Source organism: Amblyomma maculatum, chromosome 1 (genome assembly GCF_055883805.1).
Source record: "Amblyomma maculatum isolate TAMU_Amacu chromosome 1, ASM5588380v1, whole genome shotgun sequence".
Taxonomy (NCBI): domain Eukaryota; kingdom Metazoa; phylum Arthropoda; class Arachnida; order Ixodida; family Ixodidae; genus Amblyomma; species Amblyomma maculatum.
The window spans coordinates 131,316,529-131,333,513 of record NC_139344.1 but is presented as its reverse complement, the minus strand read 5'-3'; the positions used below and the strand labels follow the sequence as shown (position 1 = coordinate 131,333,513).

Below are 16,985 nucleotides of genomic sequence, written 5' to 3'. Positions count from 1 at the left end.
GTACACTGTACTAAAGGGCGACTTCAATGCCAAGGTAGGGAAAAAGCAGGCAGGAGACAAGGCAGTAGGTGACTATGGCATTGGTTCTAGGAATAGCAGGGGGGAGTTACTAGTTCAGTTTGCAGAGCGCAATAACTTACGAATCATGAATACCTTCTTCAGCAAACGGAAGAACCAGAAATGGACATGGGAAAAGTCCGAACGGGGAGACTAAAAATGAAATTGACTTCATAATGTGTTCAACCCCCGCCATTATGCAAGATGTAGAGATAATCGGGAAAGTGCAATTCAGTGACCACAGGATGGTGAGGTCCCGAATTAGCCTAAATCTGAAGAAGGAACGCAACAGATTAGTAAGAAAGAAACCCATCAACGAATTAGCGGTGAGGGGGAGGGCAGAAGAGTTCAGGATCTCGCTACAGAATAGGTATTCAGCTCTAACCGAAGATGGCGACATTACCCTAGAAGCAAGGAACAATAATTTCAGAGATATCATTACTGAGTGCGATGTAGAAGTAGGCGGTAGGGCAGTTAGAGAGGATACCGGTAAGCTGTCTAAGGAGACGAAAGATTTGATTAAGAAACGCCAGAGAATGAAAGCTTCCAATCCAACAGACCGGATAGAAGTGGCCGAGATATCAAAGCTAATCAATAAGCGCAAGGTGGCCGATATAAGGAAGTATAACATGGAGAAAATTGAGCATGCTGTAAAGAACGGGGGAAGCCATAAAGCGGTAAAGAAGAAATTGGGCATAGGCAAAAACCAGATGTATGCGATAAGGGACAAGGCGGGCAACGTCATCACTAATATGGACAAGATAGTCAAAGTAGCCGAGGAGTTCTATACAGATCTCTACAGTAGCCTAAGTAGTCAGGACCATAATGAGATTGGCGGTAGGGAAAAACAGTCAGACGTTCCACCAGTGACGAAGGACGAGGTGAAGAAAGCACTAGAAACTATGAAAAGGGGGAAATCAGCTGGAGAGGATCAGATAATTACGGATTTGCTGAAGGACGGGGGGGATATCGTGTTAGAAAAACTGGCCACCTTGTATACGCAGTGCCTGGTGTCATCGACGGTACCGGAACCATGGAAGAATGCAAACATTATCCTCATTCATAAGAAAGGGGACTCTAAGGACCTTAAAATTTACAGACCAATCAGCTTACTGCCTGTTACGTATAAGGTATTTGCTAAGGTAATTGCTAATAGAATCAGGACAACCTTAGACTTCAATCAAGCAAAGGATCAAGCAGGGTTTCGGAAACGGTACTCTACTATCGATCATATCCATACCATCAATCAGGTGATAGAAAAATGCTCAGAATATAACCAGCCCTTATACATAGCATTCATTGATTACGAAAAAGCATTTGACTCAGTTGAAACCTCGGCGGTGATGCAGACATTGCGAAATCAGGGGGTAGACGAGCCATACGTGAAAGTGCTGGAAGATATATATAGCGGCTGCACAGCAACCATAGTTCTGCATAAAGAAAGTAACAAAATTCCCATAAAGAAAGGTGTTAGGCAAGGAGACACAATCTCCCCAGTACTATTCACAGCTTGCTTAGAGGAAGTATTCAGAGACTTGGAATGGGAGCAGTTAGGGATAAGGGTAGATGGGGAATACCTCAGTAATCTGCGATTTGCTGATGACATTGCCTTGCTAAGCAACTCGGGAGATGAACTACAAATAATGATTGATGACCTAGACTGGAAAAGTAGAAAGGTAGGCTTGAAAATCAATATGCAGAAGACTAAGGTAATGTTCAACAGCCTCGGGAAGGAACAGCAGTTTACATTAGGCAGCGAAGTACTGGAAGTAGTAAGCGAATATGTCTACTTAGGACAGATAGTAACGGCAGATCCGGGCCATGAAAAGGAAATAACAAGAAGAATAAGATTGGGATGGAGCGCATTTGGCAAGCACTTGCAGATTATGTCTAGCAGCTTACCGGTATCGCTCAAGAGGAAAGTATACAACAGTTGCATCTTACCTGTACTCACCTATGAGGCTGAAACGTGGAGGCTAACCAAGAGAGTTCTACTTAAGTTGAGGACAACTCAGAGGGCTATGGAACGAAAAATGGTAGGGGTAACATTAAGAGATAGGAAGCGTGCAGAGTGGGTCAGAGAAATAACTCAAGTTACCGACATTCTAGTGGAAATTAAGAAGAAGAAATGGACATTGGCAGGACATCGAGTGCGAAGAGAGGATAACCGATAGTCGCTTATGGTAACAAACTGGATTCCAAGGGAAGGAAAGCGTAGCAGGGGGCGGCAGAAAGTTAGGTGGGCGGATGAGATTAAGAAGTTCGCAGGGGTCAAGTGGATGCAGCTAGCACAGAACCGGGTTAAGTGGAGAAATATGGGAGAGGTCTTCGCCCTGCAGTGGGTATAGTCAGGCTGATGATGATGATGATGACCAAGGGCACGTATTTACGTCCGAGTTTAGGCGACTAACTTTCGGGACAAAGAAAAGTGACACGTGGAACCTGAACACGCACGTAATATGAGTGGAAAAAAAAATAACGCGCGCTGACTACTATGATCACCCGGCTTTACATATCTAAAAATAAGTCCGTTCAACACGAATCATAATTGTATATCCGCAGTACCCTTCTAAACAAACACACAAACATAATATATATTTCAACTTTAGACATCAAGATAAGATAAACGAAAGACCTCGTGTATTCATTGTGCGATTTCCGTTTTCTGCAGTTACTATCCGCTTGAATTTTAATCGTCCAAGCAATCGAAAATCCCCGCACACATTATGCTACTGCAGCGTAATGACACTTAGAGAGAACCTAAAATTCCCACTCTTTCATAGGAAAGCAGCAAATCAGCACGCAAAAGAAAAACGCTCGGGACTTATAATGCTCGGACAAAGCAGAGTACCGTGCAATTTATTAGTTATCAAAACAAAAACAAAAACAAAAACAAAAAACAAGTGAATACCACAAAGATGCGCATCTCATACTGGTTGGCGAAAAGGTATCTATATTCTGTTCGAATGTACAAGTATTTATATCGTTTTTTTTTTTTTTTTTTCGGAAACGGGTGACAGTTGGGCATTTTGCTCCGGCGAAATTTGAACGGCGAGCCGATGTTCGCGACAAAAAAAAAAAAAAAAAAAAAAAAAAAAGGTTCACGTTTAACCCTCTTTCCGAGCAGTTCGGACCCCTGCAATATTTTAATAAGCGAGTTCGAAGAAGCAATTTCTTCTCTCGCAATACGCCACGGGAGCACACAGTTTTCGATAAACACCCAGGGATTGGCCGATTGGGACCTCATAACATCAACAGCATTCCTCTTCGAAATTTTCTGAAGGTATTCCTATATATATATATATATATATATATATATATATATATATATATATATATATATATATATATATATATATATATTTCTAATTTAATGTATTCGGTCGCAAGATAATGTACAGTTTAGTAAACAAAGTAAGCTTTGCATCCATGATTTTTTTTTTTTTCGAATTAAGAAAAAGAGCATATCATCATTGTTGTCGTCGTCACTAGGGTCAACAGCATTTGGCTTTTCAGTTTATAGTAAGAACTGAGTTGTCTTATTTCTAATACGAATCTCATTCACGTGGAATGGATGGGATAAACTCTTTGTATTGCATTGCGGGCCTATACGTAGTAATGTGGCACCCATGCCTTAGAATAAAACCGTAACCAGCCAAAAAAAGGGTAGGCGAGGAGGGGAGAGGATTGCCACTTTAGTGCAGAGTTGGACATGCAGTCTCCGAAGTTTTTCTGCTTTTATCCGCGGACATTAATTGTTGTATAAATTAAGATTAAAATACAGCCTTCATACCACAAAATTCTGGCTTGCCTATATATCCGCGGATTACCGAGAAATGTATATTTGCTTTAAGTTACGGTTAATTTGAATGATTCATTTATTATTATTATTTTGAGGTCGAGCGCCCGACCTCAACCTCACATTTTGAGTTTGAAGTGAGGTTGAGTGAGGTCGCCAATGGTTATCTGAAAAGAGAGGTGAGGTCGCCTGGGGGACCTCAACCTCCTTTGCTGAGGTTGAGTGAGGTCGTCAAATATTTTTTTGAGTTTGAGCTGAGGTCGAGGTCTTTGAGGTTAGATGCCCACATCTGCATTTAAGACTTTGGGTGATGATTCCGGCATTCAAAATTCCATTGATTACCCATTCTGCGCATCACCAAATATCTTGAAAGCACGCTGCACAGGGCGAGTATAGTTCATCTTGAGGATCAGCGCAAAAGAGAAAAAGGACCAACGAAAGAAAAGGTTACACGGGCGCTGTCTAACTAAAAATTCATTTGTATCAGCAGCACACACAACGAAAGAGAAGGCGATAGGACAGAGCGCTGAACCTTCTCTAATTCCTTTCCTGATTGTGTGCGCTGCTGAATCAAATGAATCGCAACCAACTAGCCCGGCAGTTCATGTTATTAACTGAACATTCATTAGAAAAACACAGGAACGAAGACTGAGTAGAGCAGTAACCAGATGGGCAGGGATATGTTCTAAGCTTACTGTACTGCTAAGAACCTGGGCACGTGTGGCAAAACCGGCGCGTTGCTTTCCAGACAACGAGGTAGCTTTCCTCGATAAGTGCCTTTCCTGTGCAGTGTAATCATCGATGTTTTTCTTTTTTGTTTTGAGTTTTGCCCGTTTTCACCCTATTTCCCGTTCTTGCAAGCTGTAAAAACAGTGACCATGCCGTCTTTTTGGTTGGTCTCTTTTGCGCTGAACCTAGAGATGAAATATATGTTATTGGAACCTTCGGCTCAAAAAACGTTCCCTCCCTCCCCATTTATCTATCGGATTTGCCTATTAACGGCGCACTCATTATTTCCATCGCTGGCTGCGCTGTCCGTTTTCGCTCTGCGGTGCCACGTCCGCTCAATCACTGCAACCAAGTCGCCACAGGTGATGAAGGGGGCGCCACAGGCAACACCTCATCATGTCTGACAATTACTGGAAGTCGTAACACAACCTTCGTCCTGCGTACGTCAGCTTTTTTGAATTCCTCATTCCATAGGGGCTGATCAAGTCTCAGCGCGTCACCGCAGACGTTTGGAGCACCCAACCGAGATCACACTGTGCATACAGTAAGCGCTATGCGTGAAAACGAACGATTTCGCAGGTGGCCAGGAATAAACACGAAGACCTCGGTAAGTTTGGAGCAGGTGACCAGGCCCCATTTAATTTCGCCCTCGAATCGGGCTGAAACATAGTACTGGCGTTCTGGTGGAGCGCAAACAACGTGTTGCGCGCAGAGAGCATCACACACACTGTCCCGGAGAGAGGTGGCTGAGAGCGGTGGGCTCGGAGAAATTAAGCGCTCACGGCGGAGGGCCCTGGACACGCGTGCACGTGAGCGCGCATTAGCAGAGGTAAGTCGAAAAGAGGGGGGGGGGGGGGGGGGGTCGGGCCCAGGTGACCCCCCGCTAGCACACGTACGTGACCCGAGGTTGGTGACCCGAAAGGAGAGGACGCACGGAGAGAAGAAAAGCGGGTGGGGGAAAGGGGCAGAAACACGCAGCGGACACATCAAACAACCGCTCGGGACGAAGAACAAAACGGGCGAGGGGAGGACCGACGTGAGAAAAAAAAAAAAAAAAAAAAGATACGGCCTACGAAACAACACATGGAAAATTCGCGCGCGCAACGACGGCTCAGCACAAACCAAACACGCCGGAGAAGAAGCGGAGGGCAACGCGGGCCGACGTTCCGGGCCCGCACCCACGGAACCGACAAGCCACGACGAGCGTCGCTGGAACGCGTAGAACAAGACAGCCATCCAAGGGGGAAGAGCCAGCCACCGGCCGAGGAGAGGGACGGTAAGACACAATTGAATGACGATATCAAAGCGGTCCCCTTTGTTGCCACCAGCAGCCGAGCGCGCGGTGCGCGAGCAACACAGGCCACGCAATGGCCCCGGTGCCGCCGCCGCGACACAGCAGGGGGCGTGTCCTGGAGGCCGGAGTAGCGAGAGGGGAACGGCAGCAATCTCTCAATCTTATCGCGGACGCCCCACGGCCCGTCGGCGTCTCTTCACGTTCCGGCGGTCAACGGCGCCTCCGTCTGCGAAAAACGAACCATCATCGACGACCGGAAAGAAAACACACCCGCGGACATAACGCCGATGAACGGGGAGTGTGTGTGGGAAGGGGGAAGGACGAGCCAACTACGACCGCGCGACAAGCTTGGTGCACCATACTGTCAATCTGCAGCGAAGGGGATCGACGCGTGATTTGATAGGACAGGATTAGATCCGGCCGATCAGCCAGACGCGAGCTGCCTGCGCCAGTGCGACCCGTTCGGCAGGTGAGGGGGGAAGGGCTCCACATGACTGACAAGCGCCGTAATAGCAGGCTAAAGGCGGCCAAGAGACGACGTAGCGCTCCGCGTGCGCGCACAGCAAGGCGATTGATGACTTTCGCCGCCAAGACAAGTCCCTCTGCTCCCTATTTTTCTTCCAGGCAGCCAGGTGCTCCGGTTATCACTTAGAGCAGCGACTAAATCGCCGGAATTTCGGCACCCTCGAGTAAACTGTCCATCATGATGCTCGCCCCGTAAAGCTTCGCAGCAGATAAAGGTGCAGCTCCAACGGGTGCATAAGGAGTCGAACGTGGAGTGCACGCTCTCGGCTTCCATCCGGTGCTGAGGAGGGCGAAAGCGCCCGTGCTATGCGCGTCACGTGCCACTTTTGCTGGCGACCACGAAGGCGAAAGCTTTTAATAGCTCATACTGTCGGCGTTCGTTTGGTCCCACTATATCTGTCAAATGGCACCATGATAACATCATTAGAAAACTAAAAAACCGGTTTCCCCCGGCAACCCAACCTCCGTCACTCGGATCTCCAGCCGAGCACTTCAGCGAACTGCGCCACGCCGGGGATTGTGAAACGCATATTATAATTATCCTTGTCTACCGTGAGGATGATAGCAGCGATGATAATGATGACATTAGCAATGATAATGACGGTGCATTTATTTAATAACGATAATGAGAGTAAACGTGATGCACCGTGTGCATCAGCAACGCTTCGGCTTTCGCGTTTCTGTAGTGTAGATTCTACAGTGCTCTCGGGATTTGTATTTTTTTTTGTGAGCCTCTGCAGTATCCTCAACTTATAACGTTACGCTGCCGCATGGAGTTAAGGGCGACGGCTAAGCTAGCGTCGTCAGGAGTAGGCAGTGAGGTATATAGCCTGTGTGCAAAAACCGAAAACCAAATAGCCAGTATAGCCCGTGAATTCGGGCGAGCTGAGCATCACCCCCCCACCACAACTCTAGCAAAAATAAATGTTATGCGCTTCAAACGAGGGCCAAACAAGAGCATTTGTTGCTTTCTCTTGCACCTTATTGAACACAAAGCGTCAAATCGCTCATGCCGTCATGACTCCCATCGCTTCTCATCTGTCGTTAAGGCAGAGGTCGAACTTACAAGCACGCTTTTATGACGCACTTCCTCATGCCCTTCTCCGCCGAAAAAAAAAAAATAGCAACCGGGCCATCGTTCGGATGAAAGCAACACCGCAAACGGCCGCAACCCCCGCCGCTCCACAATCGCACAACGCAGCACAAAGGGAACTGCTTTCGCCGCGGCGGCTACTCGACGCCTGCGCGTGAGAGCTAGTGGGCTACTTGCGCGAGGCCTTTCGTGGTCGCAACGGGGCCCGCGGTGAAAGGCCAAAATGAGCCGCAAACGACTCCCCCCCCCCCCCCCCCCCCCCCCCCTCTTCGACGAGACGCAGGAAGAAAGGCTGCCGCGCACGTGAAATGGAACTTCCAGGTTAGCTGCTTGATTCGACCTTATCAGCGAGTTTCATTACAGCGTTAGTGCAGTTTGGCAGAATGACATTCAAGCTGTTCTCGTCCCAGCTTCCACTGACCATGCGCCCAAAAAGCAGGCTGCAGCCCTCGCGTTCAACTGCGTTCGGTGCCCCGTTCCTGCAGAGGTGCTCCTGCGCAGTTTAGAACATTTCAGTAACAGACCTACGGAAAATTGCGTTCAGCTGAGCTTACTACGCAACACGGAGGCGCTTCGAGTAACTGCGTCAGCAAGACTGAATGTGCGGCACAGCCCGTGTAAAAAAAAAAAAAAAAAAAAAAAAAATGCAGGCCAGCAGGCGCATCAACCGACATATTCAGGAAAGCTTTAAGGGATTGAACTGGTGGCGCACAAAGTACCGACACGAGAACGCGGAAGGGGCCACGCCGCATAACGTCCTCGCCTATTTCTTTTTCTCCTCTAAGCTATCACTTGGGGAGCGCCATGGACACCAGAACACTGCAGTACGGAGCACGGTCTTGAGGTGACCCTAAATTCGCTGGAACAGTATTTAGTCGACCCGTGTCACGAGCGTTGCTTCCAGACTAATTTCGAGAAGGGCGACGCATGCGTCAACACTTGCACTGCGCATCTGTCCCGGCGGCTACGACTGCGAGTTCACCCTGCACATGCCAAGACCTGACCGCAGATTCTCCGCATACGCGCGTCACGAAGGGATGCTCAGACGACTTCGGCGGATCACAAAGCAGCCAGTGTTGCACAAAGCACTCCTCAGAGCCGTTCGTGCCCTCTCCCGAGGAAAACGATCGGAGTCGAAAAAAAAGAGCCATTTGCTTATCGAGTCTCACCGTGGGGATATGCGCGCGCCGATGCTTCAGGTGGATAAGTGCGCGAAACGATTTGCGCGTTAAGGTTGTTCGCTCCCTTTGCCATTTGCGCAGGCGTGCGTGGTGGCCCGATGATGAAGCAGCACTGAGCACCTTGCCCCTTCAGGGTAACAACCGCGCTAGGGCGAAGAGTCATGTCCCTCGGTATGCTTGCAGCTAAGTTCGGCGACCGCGGCGTGCACCCTTGCTGACATCGGAACCAGAGGATGTCGGTTAGCTATGTAAATTGTCGCTTAATTGGGGCACGCCGAGATACCACGCTAAAAGTCAACGTTTAACTGAATAAGTTGCCACTGCAGAGAGCAGAAACTCAATGTGGCCCACGTAATACGGAGGCAAATCGAGACAAGCCATCGAAGACCAAGTTTCGCATTTTGGCAGAATACAGCGAAGATGACACCAGCCTGCGCGCCCACTCCGGCTGCGGCGCTGAACCGCAAGAAACGATGGAAGGAATCTGACAGGTTCCTTCCGAGGCAGCTAAGCTAGCTCTTTTTTCCTCAAATGCTCTTCGCTCCTCAGGCAGGGAAGTGGCTCGAGATGCGCCGGTCTCTCTAATGTCCGGACCGACGCGGCACGCGACACCTCCGACACAAGCAGCTCTCTTTAGCGCTTGCCCTTCCGGAAGGAAGCGGCAACTCAATGCGCGGGAAGGAAGTGCCGCCGCTCTCTTCCGTTTCCTAGCGCGGGCACAGCGAGGTGCGGCTTTTCCGCCATCCAAATGCGGCCGATGACGGCGCCGATTGAAGGAGCAGCCTCCACTGACGACGTGTACGGCCACCACGGAGGGAGAGGGCGGTCTTAATATTCGGTCAACTGATTGGACTACACCGTCACGCCGCACCGGAAGCAAGCGCCGCAGTCAAGCTTGCTTATACAGAAGCAGTCTATTCATCAGTACTCATAGCGACCGTTGTTTGTTTCCGGTGTTTAACGTTTCAAAGCGATTCGGGCTATGCGAGACGCCGTAGTCGAGGGCTCCGGAAATTTCGACCACCTGGATTTTATAACGTGCACTGATATCGCACAGCGCACGGGCGCCTTGTTTTTCGCCCCCATCGAAAAGCGAGTAAAACAGATAAAAAAAAAAACAGCATTGAAGATTACTGACCAAAATAACATGAAAAAGAAGGAAACAAAAACATTGAAGGTTACTTTGCAAAATACGTCTTTAGTGCGTGCTCAAAATTATAAGCAGCGAAAATTTTCGAGGGCAGATCATTCCACTGAATGACTGCACGAGGAAAGAAAGAATTTTTAAACAAGTTTAACTCGTGCACGGAAAGGAAACAAATTCTGAGCGTGTCGGTGTCTAGGTGCGCGTAGCAGGTAAGGTTGAATACATATCCGTCTATTAAATTCAAGCGACTTGCCGTACATGGCGAAAAGAAATTTTAGTCGCACTACAGTTCTTCGCAATTAAGAGGTAGGGTAGGATAGCAAATGAGAGCATTTCGTAGCAGGCAGACTGCCGACGCAAAAAAAAAAAATTAAAAACCTCGGTCAAGCGCAGAGAGAGAGCGAATCGGCGCGTTCCTATCAGCTGCGCACACAACCGGCTCATCAGTGTGCACAAGGCTAGTGTCGTTGGCCGGTTAATCGCACCGCAGGTCTCTCGCCAGCCATCGAGGCCTCCTGTCCTCGGGAATACAAGGCATCCCTTATTCTTTACCAGTACGCCGTGCGCTCTCTCCTGCCTTCTTAAAAAAAATAATGATCCCGACACCCGGAAATATGGAGGCCCTACATCATGAAGTCACCGGCAAGACAGGTGTAGGAAGTGCGGCGCACGCAATGGTGCAAAGAAGAAGAAGCACCACCCAAAACGCTTTGCACCTCGCTCCCTGCACGTTCTCGGGGATATCGCGACGCCGTTGAGTTGCTCCGTTAAGAGCAACAAATACTGCGGTGGGCTGGCAGTGCAGATAAGATCTGATGACGTTCGAGCCCTATAAAGGAGGTTTCTGATGCAATATTACAACACTAAGCTAATGCAATGACCACGGCCGCGACGTCGACCGCGTAATCATCGCGCGAGCCCGTAAACCAAGGTCGCTAACACACTACTGAAGCAGCTCGGTCCATGCGATGTCTGAAAATCGGCGGCAGTTAACAGTCATCACTTAATGTTCCTCGATCTCATTCGCAGTCTGCTCCTCCTGAACTTAACGTGCACTTTTTCGAACACAGCGATTCCCATGGAGTTATTGCAAACTGAACGAGCAGGAGATGCAGTGAGAACAGATGAGCCACGAACTTAAACGTGGATGGAAGCTGTATAGAAAGCTCTCCTCTGTCCCGGGAGCAAGTGCACAAGTTGTAAGTAGGAAGAGCGGTATACACATAAGTCGTTTGTGCAAATGGGTTATGCGGCAAGGCAGACACAAACTACTCATTTCTGTCATCGCAAGCTCAGTAGCTAAGCATAATTCATTCACTTTTTATTTGCCGCAGTTATCACGCATATTTATATTCTAAACTTGCACTCATTCGAGTATTGTTCTGCATGTCTTGCATGCATCCAGACATAGGCACTCAGAAATGTTGGGCTCAATCCGTATATTCGTATAATGACGCTTTCAAGCCCGCGGTACTCGGGAAGAAGCTACTCGCGGTGGTTTGGCGGAGTTCAGCCAGCGACGATAACGGTTTTTTTTTCTTTCTTTTTTTTTTTTTTTTTTTCAGGTAAACCAATCGCTTAAGAGACGGCTTATTCATGTCTGCAGAGTGATTCGTCGGTTTCGCAGGCGAAGAACGAAACGTTACTCAGCGTCGTGCCAAATGCCGCGGTTTTCCCATGCGTAATTTCACAGTTTGGGGGTGAACGCTTATACGCTTGCCACTGCCGACAAGTTTTCAATACAAACACGCATACTAACTGCAGCGAATAAAAAGTCAATTCGCGAATTTCAGTTATTACGGGAAGGTCGCCACACAATCATGCGCTCGTCATCCTCACAGGCCGAGATCACTGTTCTTGTCGACCGGTCAACATGCTGCGAAACGGAGGCATCTCTGTGCATCTACGTTCGTCCCTGCACCCTGCCGTCACCCTCTGGATCACTTTATGGTGTGCGACAGGTCTGAACGAAGCCGCCAGCGTTAACAGACTTATGACGGTTTCCAGTGGACGTATTTATTATTTTTTTTTTTTCCTTTGCCTGGCCGACAGCGAAAATGGCAGCTGCAAAGCGTCTGTGCTCGGCTAACTCCGCGCAGTCACATCTAGTGGATGGCGGTACCTCGGGTTACCCCTGAGGACGTGCTCTCAACTTCAGCGTCCTGTCAGCCGAGATGCGCTGAGCCAATGGAGGTTAGTGTATCGTTAACGGACACGTCAGTCACGCTGTCAAGCTGTTACCAGCCAGCACGCGGATCATGGTGAGAAAACAAGTGTGGCCACGTGACATACTGCTCTCGGAGAACGGTGATCGTTCCAGCGGCAGCTCATGCACTCCCTCGCTTGGCGTGCTACTGTGCTGCTGCTCATTGCTCAGCATATATGCTTCCGTCCGCTCAACGAAAAGCGTTACTAAGGCGATAACCAGCTACGCAGAGGCTACGAAAGGCCCTAATTAACCGTCCAATTTGTCCTACCAGGCTTCTACGTTCTTTGCGTCGCCTCTATTGACATGCATGCAGTCTAGGTCAAACGTCCTGAACGCAAATGATTTTTCGTCTAAGCCGCAAATTGGACCCGGGACAGCAAATATGCTGCGAAATGGTTTTTTGTCATAGCAAGAAACTATATCACAGCTGCATATTGCGGCTGAGACAAAAATCCTTTGGCTTTTGAACTTCTGAACAAGACTGCGTTTGTGAACGACGCAGCTTCCACTCGCGGCACAGAGCTCCGAACACCGTTCAAGTACACCCAGGGCAACTCGCATGTGCTTGTCAAGCCCGGGGCACGCATACGAACCTGGCCCCAGCGCGAAAACCCACTCGTCGAAATGTCCCCAACTCGCTGCGCTGATGTAGCGGAAGGGACGAAATGTGGGATGGCCACAGCCTCCGCACGGGGTCGCTCACGGAAGTCGTTCGTCGCCAGAGCGGCGCGATTCCTGCGCTGGTGCGTCATTTGCACGACTGCGCCCTCGCTATGCCAGGAAACCTGCTACGCGTGGTGACGAGTCGGAATCGCCGTGCATGCCGATTTTCTCGCTAACCTCGTTCTCCGTCGCGAGCGCAGCCACTCGCCATGATGCGCTCTCCGGGCGGCGTCCTGAATTTCCGTACAGTGGAGGAGGCAGAACGTTTGTCAGCCAGCACGTCCCCGCAACACCGCAGCAGTGTCGGGCGCTCGAAAGGCGGTTCTCTCTTCGGCGCGCACTGTCGCAGACGGGCGGCGCCTAAAGCCCGTTTCACACGATGCGATTCTTGCCGCAGCAGAGTGCGATTTAAGCCGCAATGCGACAAAAATGCTCGCCGCTCTCGTCGCAGAGCCACTGCGACGGGCTTCCAACCAGTTGGTCGCATTGCCGCACGGCCGGTACAACCGCTGCGACGGGGTCAGCCAATACAATTCCGAGGCATACGTCGCAGGAAACGACGGAGCGGAAGCTGTCGAAGCCGACGAAAGTTTCAAAAATAGTTTTTTTGCCTAAATGTAGGTTGCATATAAATTAAAAGATATCGCACAATAAAATAGAATACATCATATTTGACATTTATTTTTTGGACATAATTTCTTCAGAATCATCGGCCGCTCGCGCCGCACCGACAGAAATCGCAGGGCGCTGTCAAGCATGTGAAACGGGCTGCTGCGATTGCCGTCGCAACGACAGTGCCACGGGGCCGAATTTTGTCGTGCGCGTCGCACCATGTGAAACGGGCTTCTGACCGATAGAAACGGAGTGCGGCTGGGCGGTGCACCTAACTTCTACCGACGGGGGCGCGCGCCCCGAGAGGAAGCCCGTGGAGGCACGGCCGCGGGTCGGCGTCGTCACGACCCTGACACCATTTACGTCACCTGGCCGCGGGCGCTGCACGCGTGCGTACACGCGGCCGTCGCGCTGTCCCCTACTCGCCGAGGAAGGGCTTTTCCTTTGTGTCTCCGCGAATTCTTTGTTCACCACGGGGGTTGTTGCGTTCATATTACGCAGCACCGTCGTGTCGCAATTGCATGCACGTGTACGCCGTTCCGTTACATTCGGCGACGTCCGTCTGCGCGTGCACTTTTCGTCACGCAGACTGTCTGCCGGGCTGTGCACATAGCTCAGAAGCTTACTTCGTTTACTGCGGCGCCAGTTCGGCAGCAGAGCATCAAGCAGCTGGAGGTGGACACGAAAACAGCGTACGTCGCTTACAGGCTATACTTGGCAAGAATGACACCCGTTGAAACCGTTTTCTCACCTCAAAGGTGCACATAAGACAGGAATACGAATGTCAGAACAACAACAGAGTACGAGACATACAGGGCGCCATGCAGGACGCCTCGGGATCTCCCCTCAAATATTAATGAACTTTGATACAGACATGAAGTTCAAAACCTCGACACGTTTTCCAGTTTCACTGGTTGGTATCGCTTCATGGGCTTCCCGGGCGGTCGACGAAGTACAGTCGCGATCAATATGAAGGTGATCGCGCGAGCGTCGACCATGCCGCCGATATCGGAACTGCAACGATAAAGACTGCGTTGTCTTCTTTCCCTCGTAGGCTCTTCCGGGCTACAGCCGTCACCCCTATGACTACCTCGTCACCTTTTTCCTGTGTTTGTTCTCTGGGCTTCGGTATATCTGCATTGTATATCATTTATTTTCATTTTTGCCGATATAGCAGGGGAGGTTTTCTGCCCTCACAGGTTGTGATAACACTGTCACTGTTTCTACGGCCCACATGCGCCGGACTAGTAATGCATGCGAAAAAAAAAAAATGTCACCGGGCGTCCTCACAAGATTACGACACGTGCGTATCTGATGACGCGTAAAAAAAAAAAAAAGAAAAAAAAAAGAAAAAAAAATGGGACTTGCTAGAAGGGAGTGACAGCAGCTCAAGGAACAGCGAAAAGAGAGAGGGAAGCTACTCTGATGTTCCCCTTGCCACGGAGGGTGATGACGTAACGTGGCGCTGCTCCTTGCCTCGGTCGTCGCTCGAGCGATCACCTTCATAGTGATCGCCACTCTACGACTCACGCGACCGTACTCTCGGTTCGTCAATCCTTTCATTTGTTTATGGCTCCATCGAGCGCATTACTTGCTCAAGTTGCAGAAGAAAAGCTATAGCGAGCTTTCACTACACACATCATGATGTACTACAATTTTAATGTCCAAGATGTGCACTGAAACGCTCGCGTGAATTTCACTCCAAGGAGGATGGAGCCTTTTCTTGCCTGGCAGACTGCGCGCGCGGTGGCTCTGCAGGCTAGCTTTGCACAGTCAGGAGCGAGCAACGGTGCCCCACCCGTGTACGGGGGGGGGGGGGGGGGGTGAATACGTGTCTGCCTCTTTCGTTTTTACCAATAGCTATAATACAGTCAAACCCGGTCGCTCACCAACAACGCCGCTTTTGCACCGGTACGAAACGAATACAGCGACGGCGAATTAGTCCCGGACAGTATATGCACGCACCAAATAATTCACCACTTCGATTACAAACGTTACAATATGCGCGTATTATTATGTACAAGCCCAGAGCTAGCTCGAGCATTCCTCTCGTGACCATGACCGCTTCGTCATGGTCGCGGCTTGGCGAGCAGCCAGGCCGTCACCACCGAGATTCTAACAAGGCCGTTGCATGACCTTCTCTCCCATCGGCGAAAGTCACGACGAAGGGATGAGTGATAAAGAATCAGCCAATGATTCTGCGCGCGTACGACTTCGAGAGTTAAGTTGGGAGAGGACACCCCGTGACTCGACTCACATCCGCGCTCGCATCTTCATTTGCTGGTACTTTATCGCCTAGGCGCCTGTTCTGACGTATGGGGTGCGCAGGTATGATGGTGACAGTCAGGCACGCGGCAAGACGTGCGACAGACATCATCGCTCACCACAGTGGTTTCTTATATCGGATTGCGATGGCGCAGCAGCCCAACCTGTATTGACAGCAAAAAGCTGCGAACACGTCGCCGCAGCGCATTCCACGGTGTTGGCTACGCAGTACGAAGATGGCGAAGCGGTGCTGCGGAGCACCACCACGCGCCGCTCCAGAATCATGCCACAGCTGGTAGTGTGCGTGGTCATCCTGCCAGGTTATTGCGAGAGCGGCGAAACACTGACGGCGCCACCTGCTGCATGTCTATCCACTGCAACTCCGACGGATGGCGCCCAGTAATATGCATTATGGGGCTAGTTGGTCCATTGCCAGTTATTAATTACTAGCATTAATTATTAGTGGGCTATGTTGGCGCCGGAAGTTAACTCCTCATAACGTCATCACCATGTGACGTCACCAGTCAATGACCGGATGAGAGTTGTAAGTCATGGTGTAAGGATTGCTACATCAGAAACGAGTCATGAGATATTCACCATGTAACACGAATGCGTGGAATCAAGTAATTCATGAGTCACGAGACAAAAAAGTGCCGAGCACGTGCTATATCATAAACGAGTCACGAACTATTAGTCATGTGACACGAATGCGTCGAATCATGTAATTCACGAGACCGAAAAAGTGCCGAGTCATGTCCTGTGTGTAAGTAGCTGTAGAAAGGCACCAACTAAGACCGAGCCACCAAAGTCGCGCCAACGCTAATGCTTTCGCATTCTCCCAATTGTTTCTGCAGCGACCTCTAAGTTTATTCTAGCGCGAAGAAAAGGCGAGGAAGTCTCCATGTTTTATGCCATTTTCCTTTTCTTTTTGCGCCAAAAGAATTGCGAGGATGGCGCCCACTACATGGCTGTGCTCCTACCCACCTGTGTCGGCAACAAGGCGCAATTCTTGATTGGCCCACAGGTCCCCCTTGCCTTTCGTAGTGTTCCGAACAGCTTGTGAAACGGAGCAGCCTTTTGCTCTCTTCCAAGGAATGCGAATAAGCGGGATGTTTTCAAAGTGACACCAACGAGGAAGCACCAACCCTGAAACAAACAAACAAAAAAAAAACTGTGCCACTGCTGAACGCTAGGCCAGCAAAACGCGCGCTAAACTTCAGTTGCCAGTTTATCCTTTCTTGCGGGCCGGCAGCACAAAGGCCGTTCAAAGTGGTCCTCTCTTCGAACGCCATAAGCCAAGAGGCACTATTTCGGCGTCTCCTAGGCGTTCGAGAGGCAGTGAGCAACGCCGAGCAGCAGCGAACACGAGGAGCCGGAAAAACGACACGCAACCAGCGAGCCAACGCACAGC

The 16,985-nt window shown here is 49.9% G+C and overlaps 1 protein-coding gene across 11 annotated transcripts in view; it reads right to left on the bottom strand.

The window, feature by feature from the left end:
- The window catches only part of LOC146203930 (protein spitz-like), a 147,563-nt gene that overhangs the window by 69,100 nt on the left and 61,478 nt on the right, over positions 1-16,985 (bottom strand). For 7 of the 11 annotated variants that reach the window (XM_084588994.1, XM_084588996.1, XM_084588997.1 and 4 more), the window contains one exon: positions 16,559-16,720. The exons of the other annotated variants lie outside the window; for them this stretch is intronic. In XM_084588994.1, coding sequence (XP_084445120.1) covers positions 16,559-16,720 — 162 coding nt within the window. The remainder of the gene's footprint in view (positions 1-16,558; positions 16,721-16,985) is intronic. 11 annotated transcript variants of the gene reach the window in all.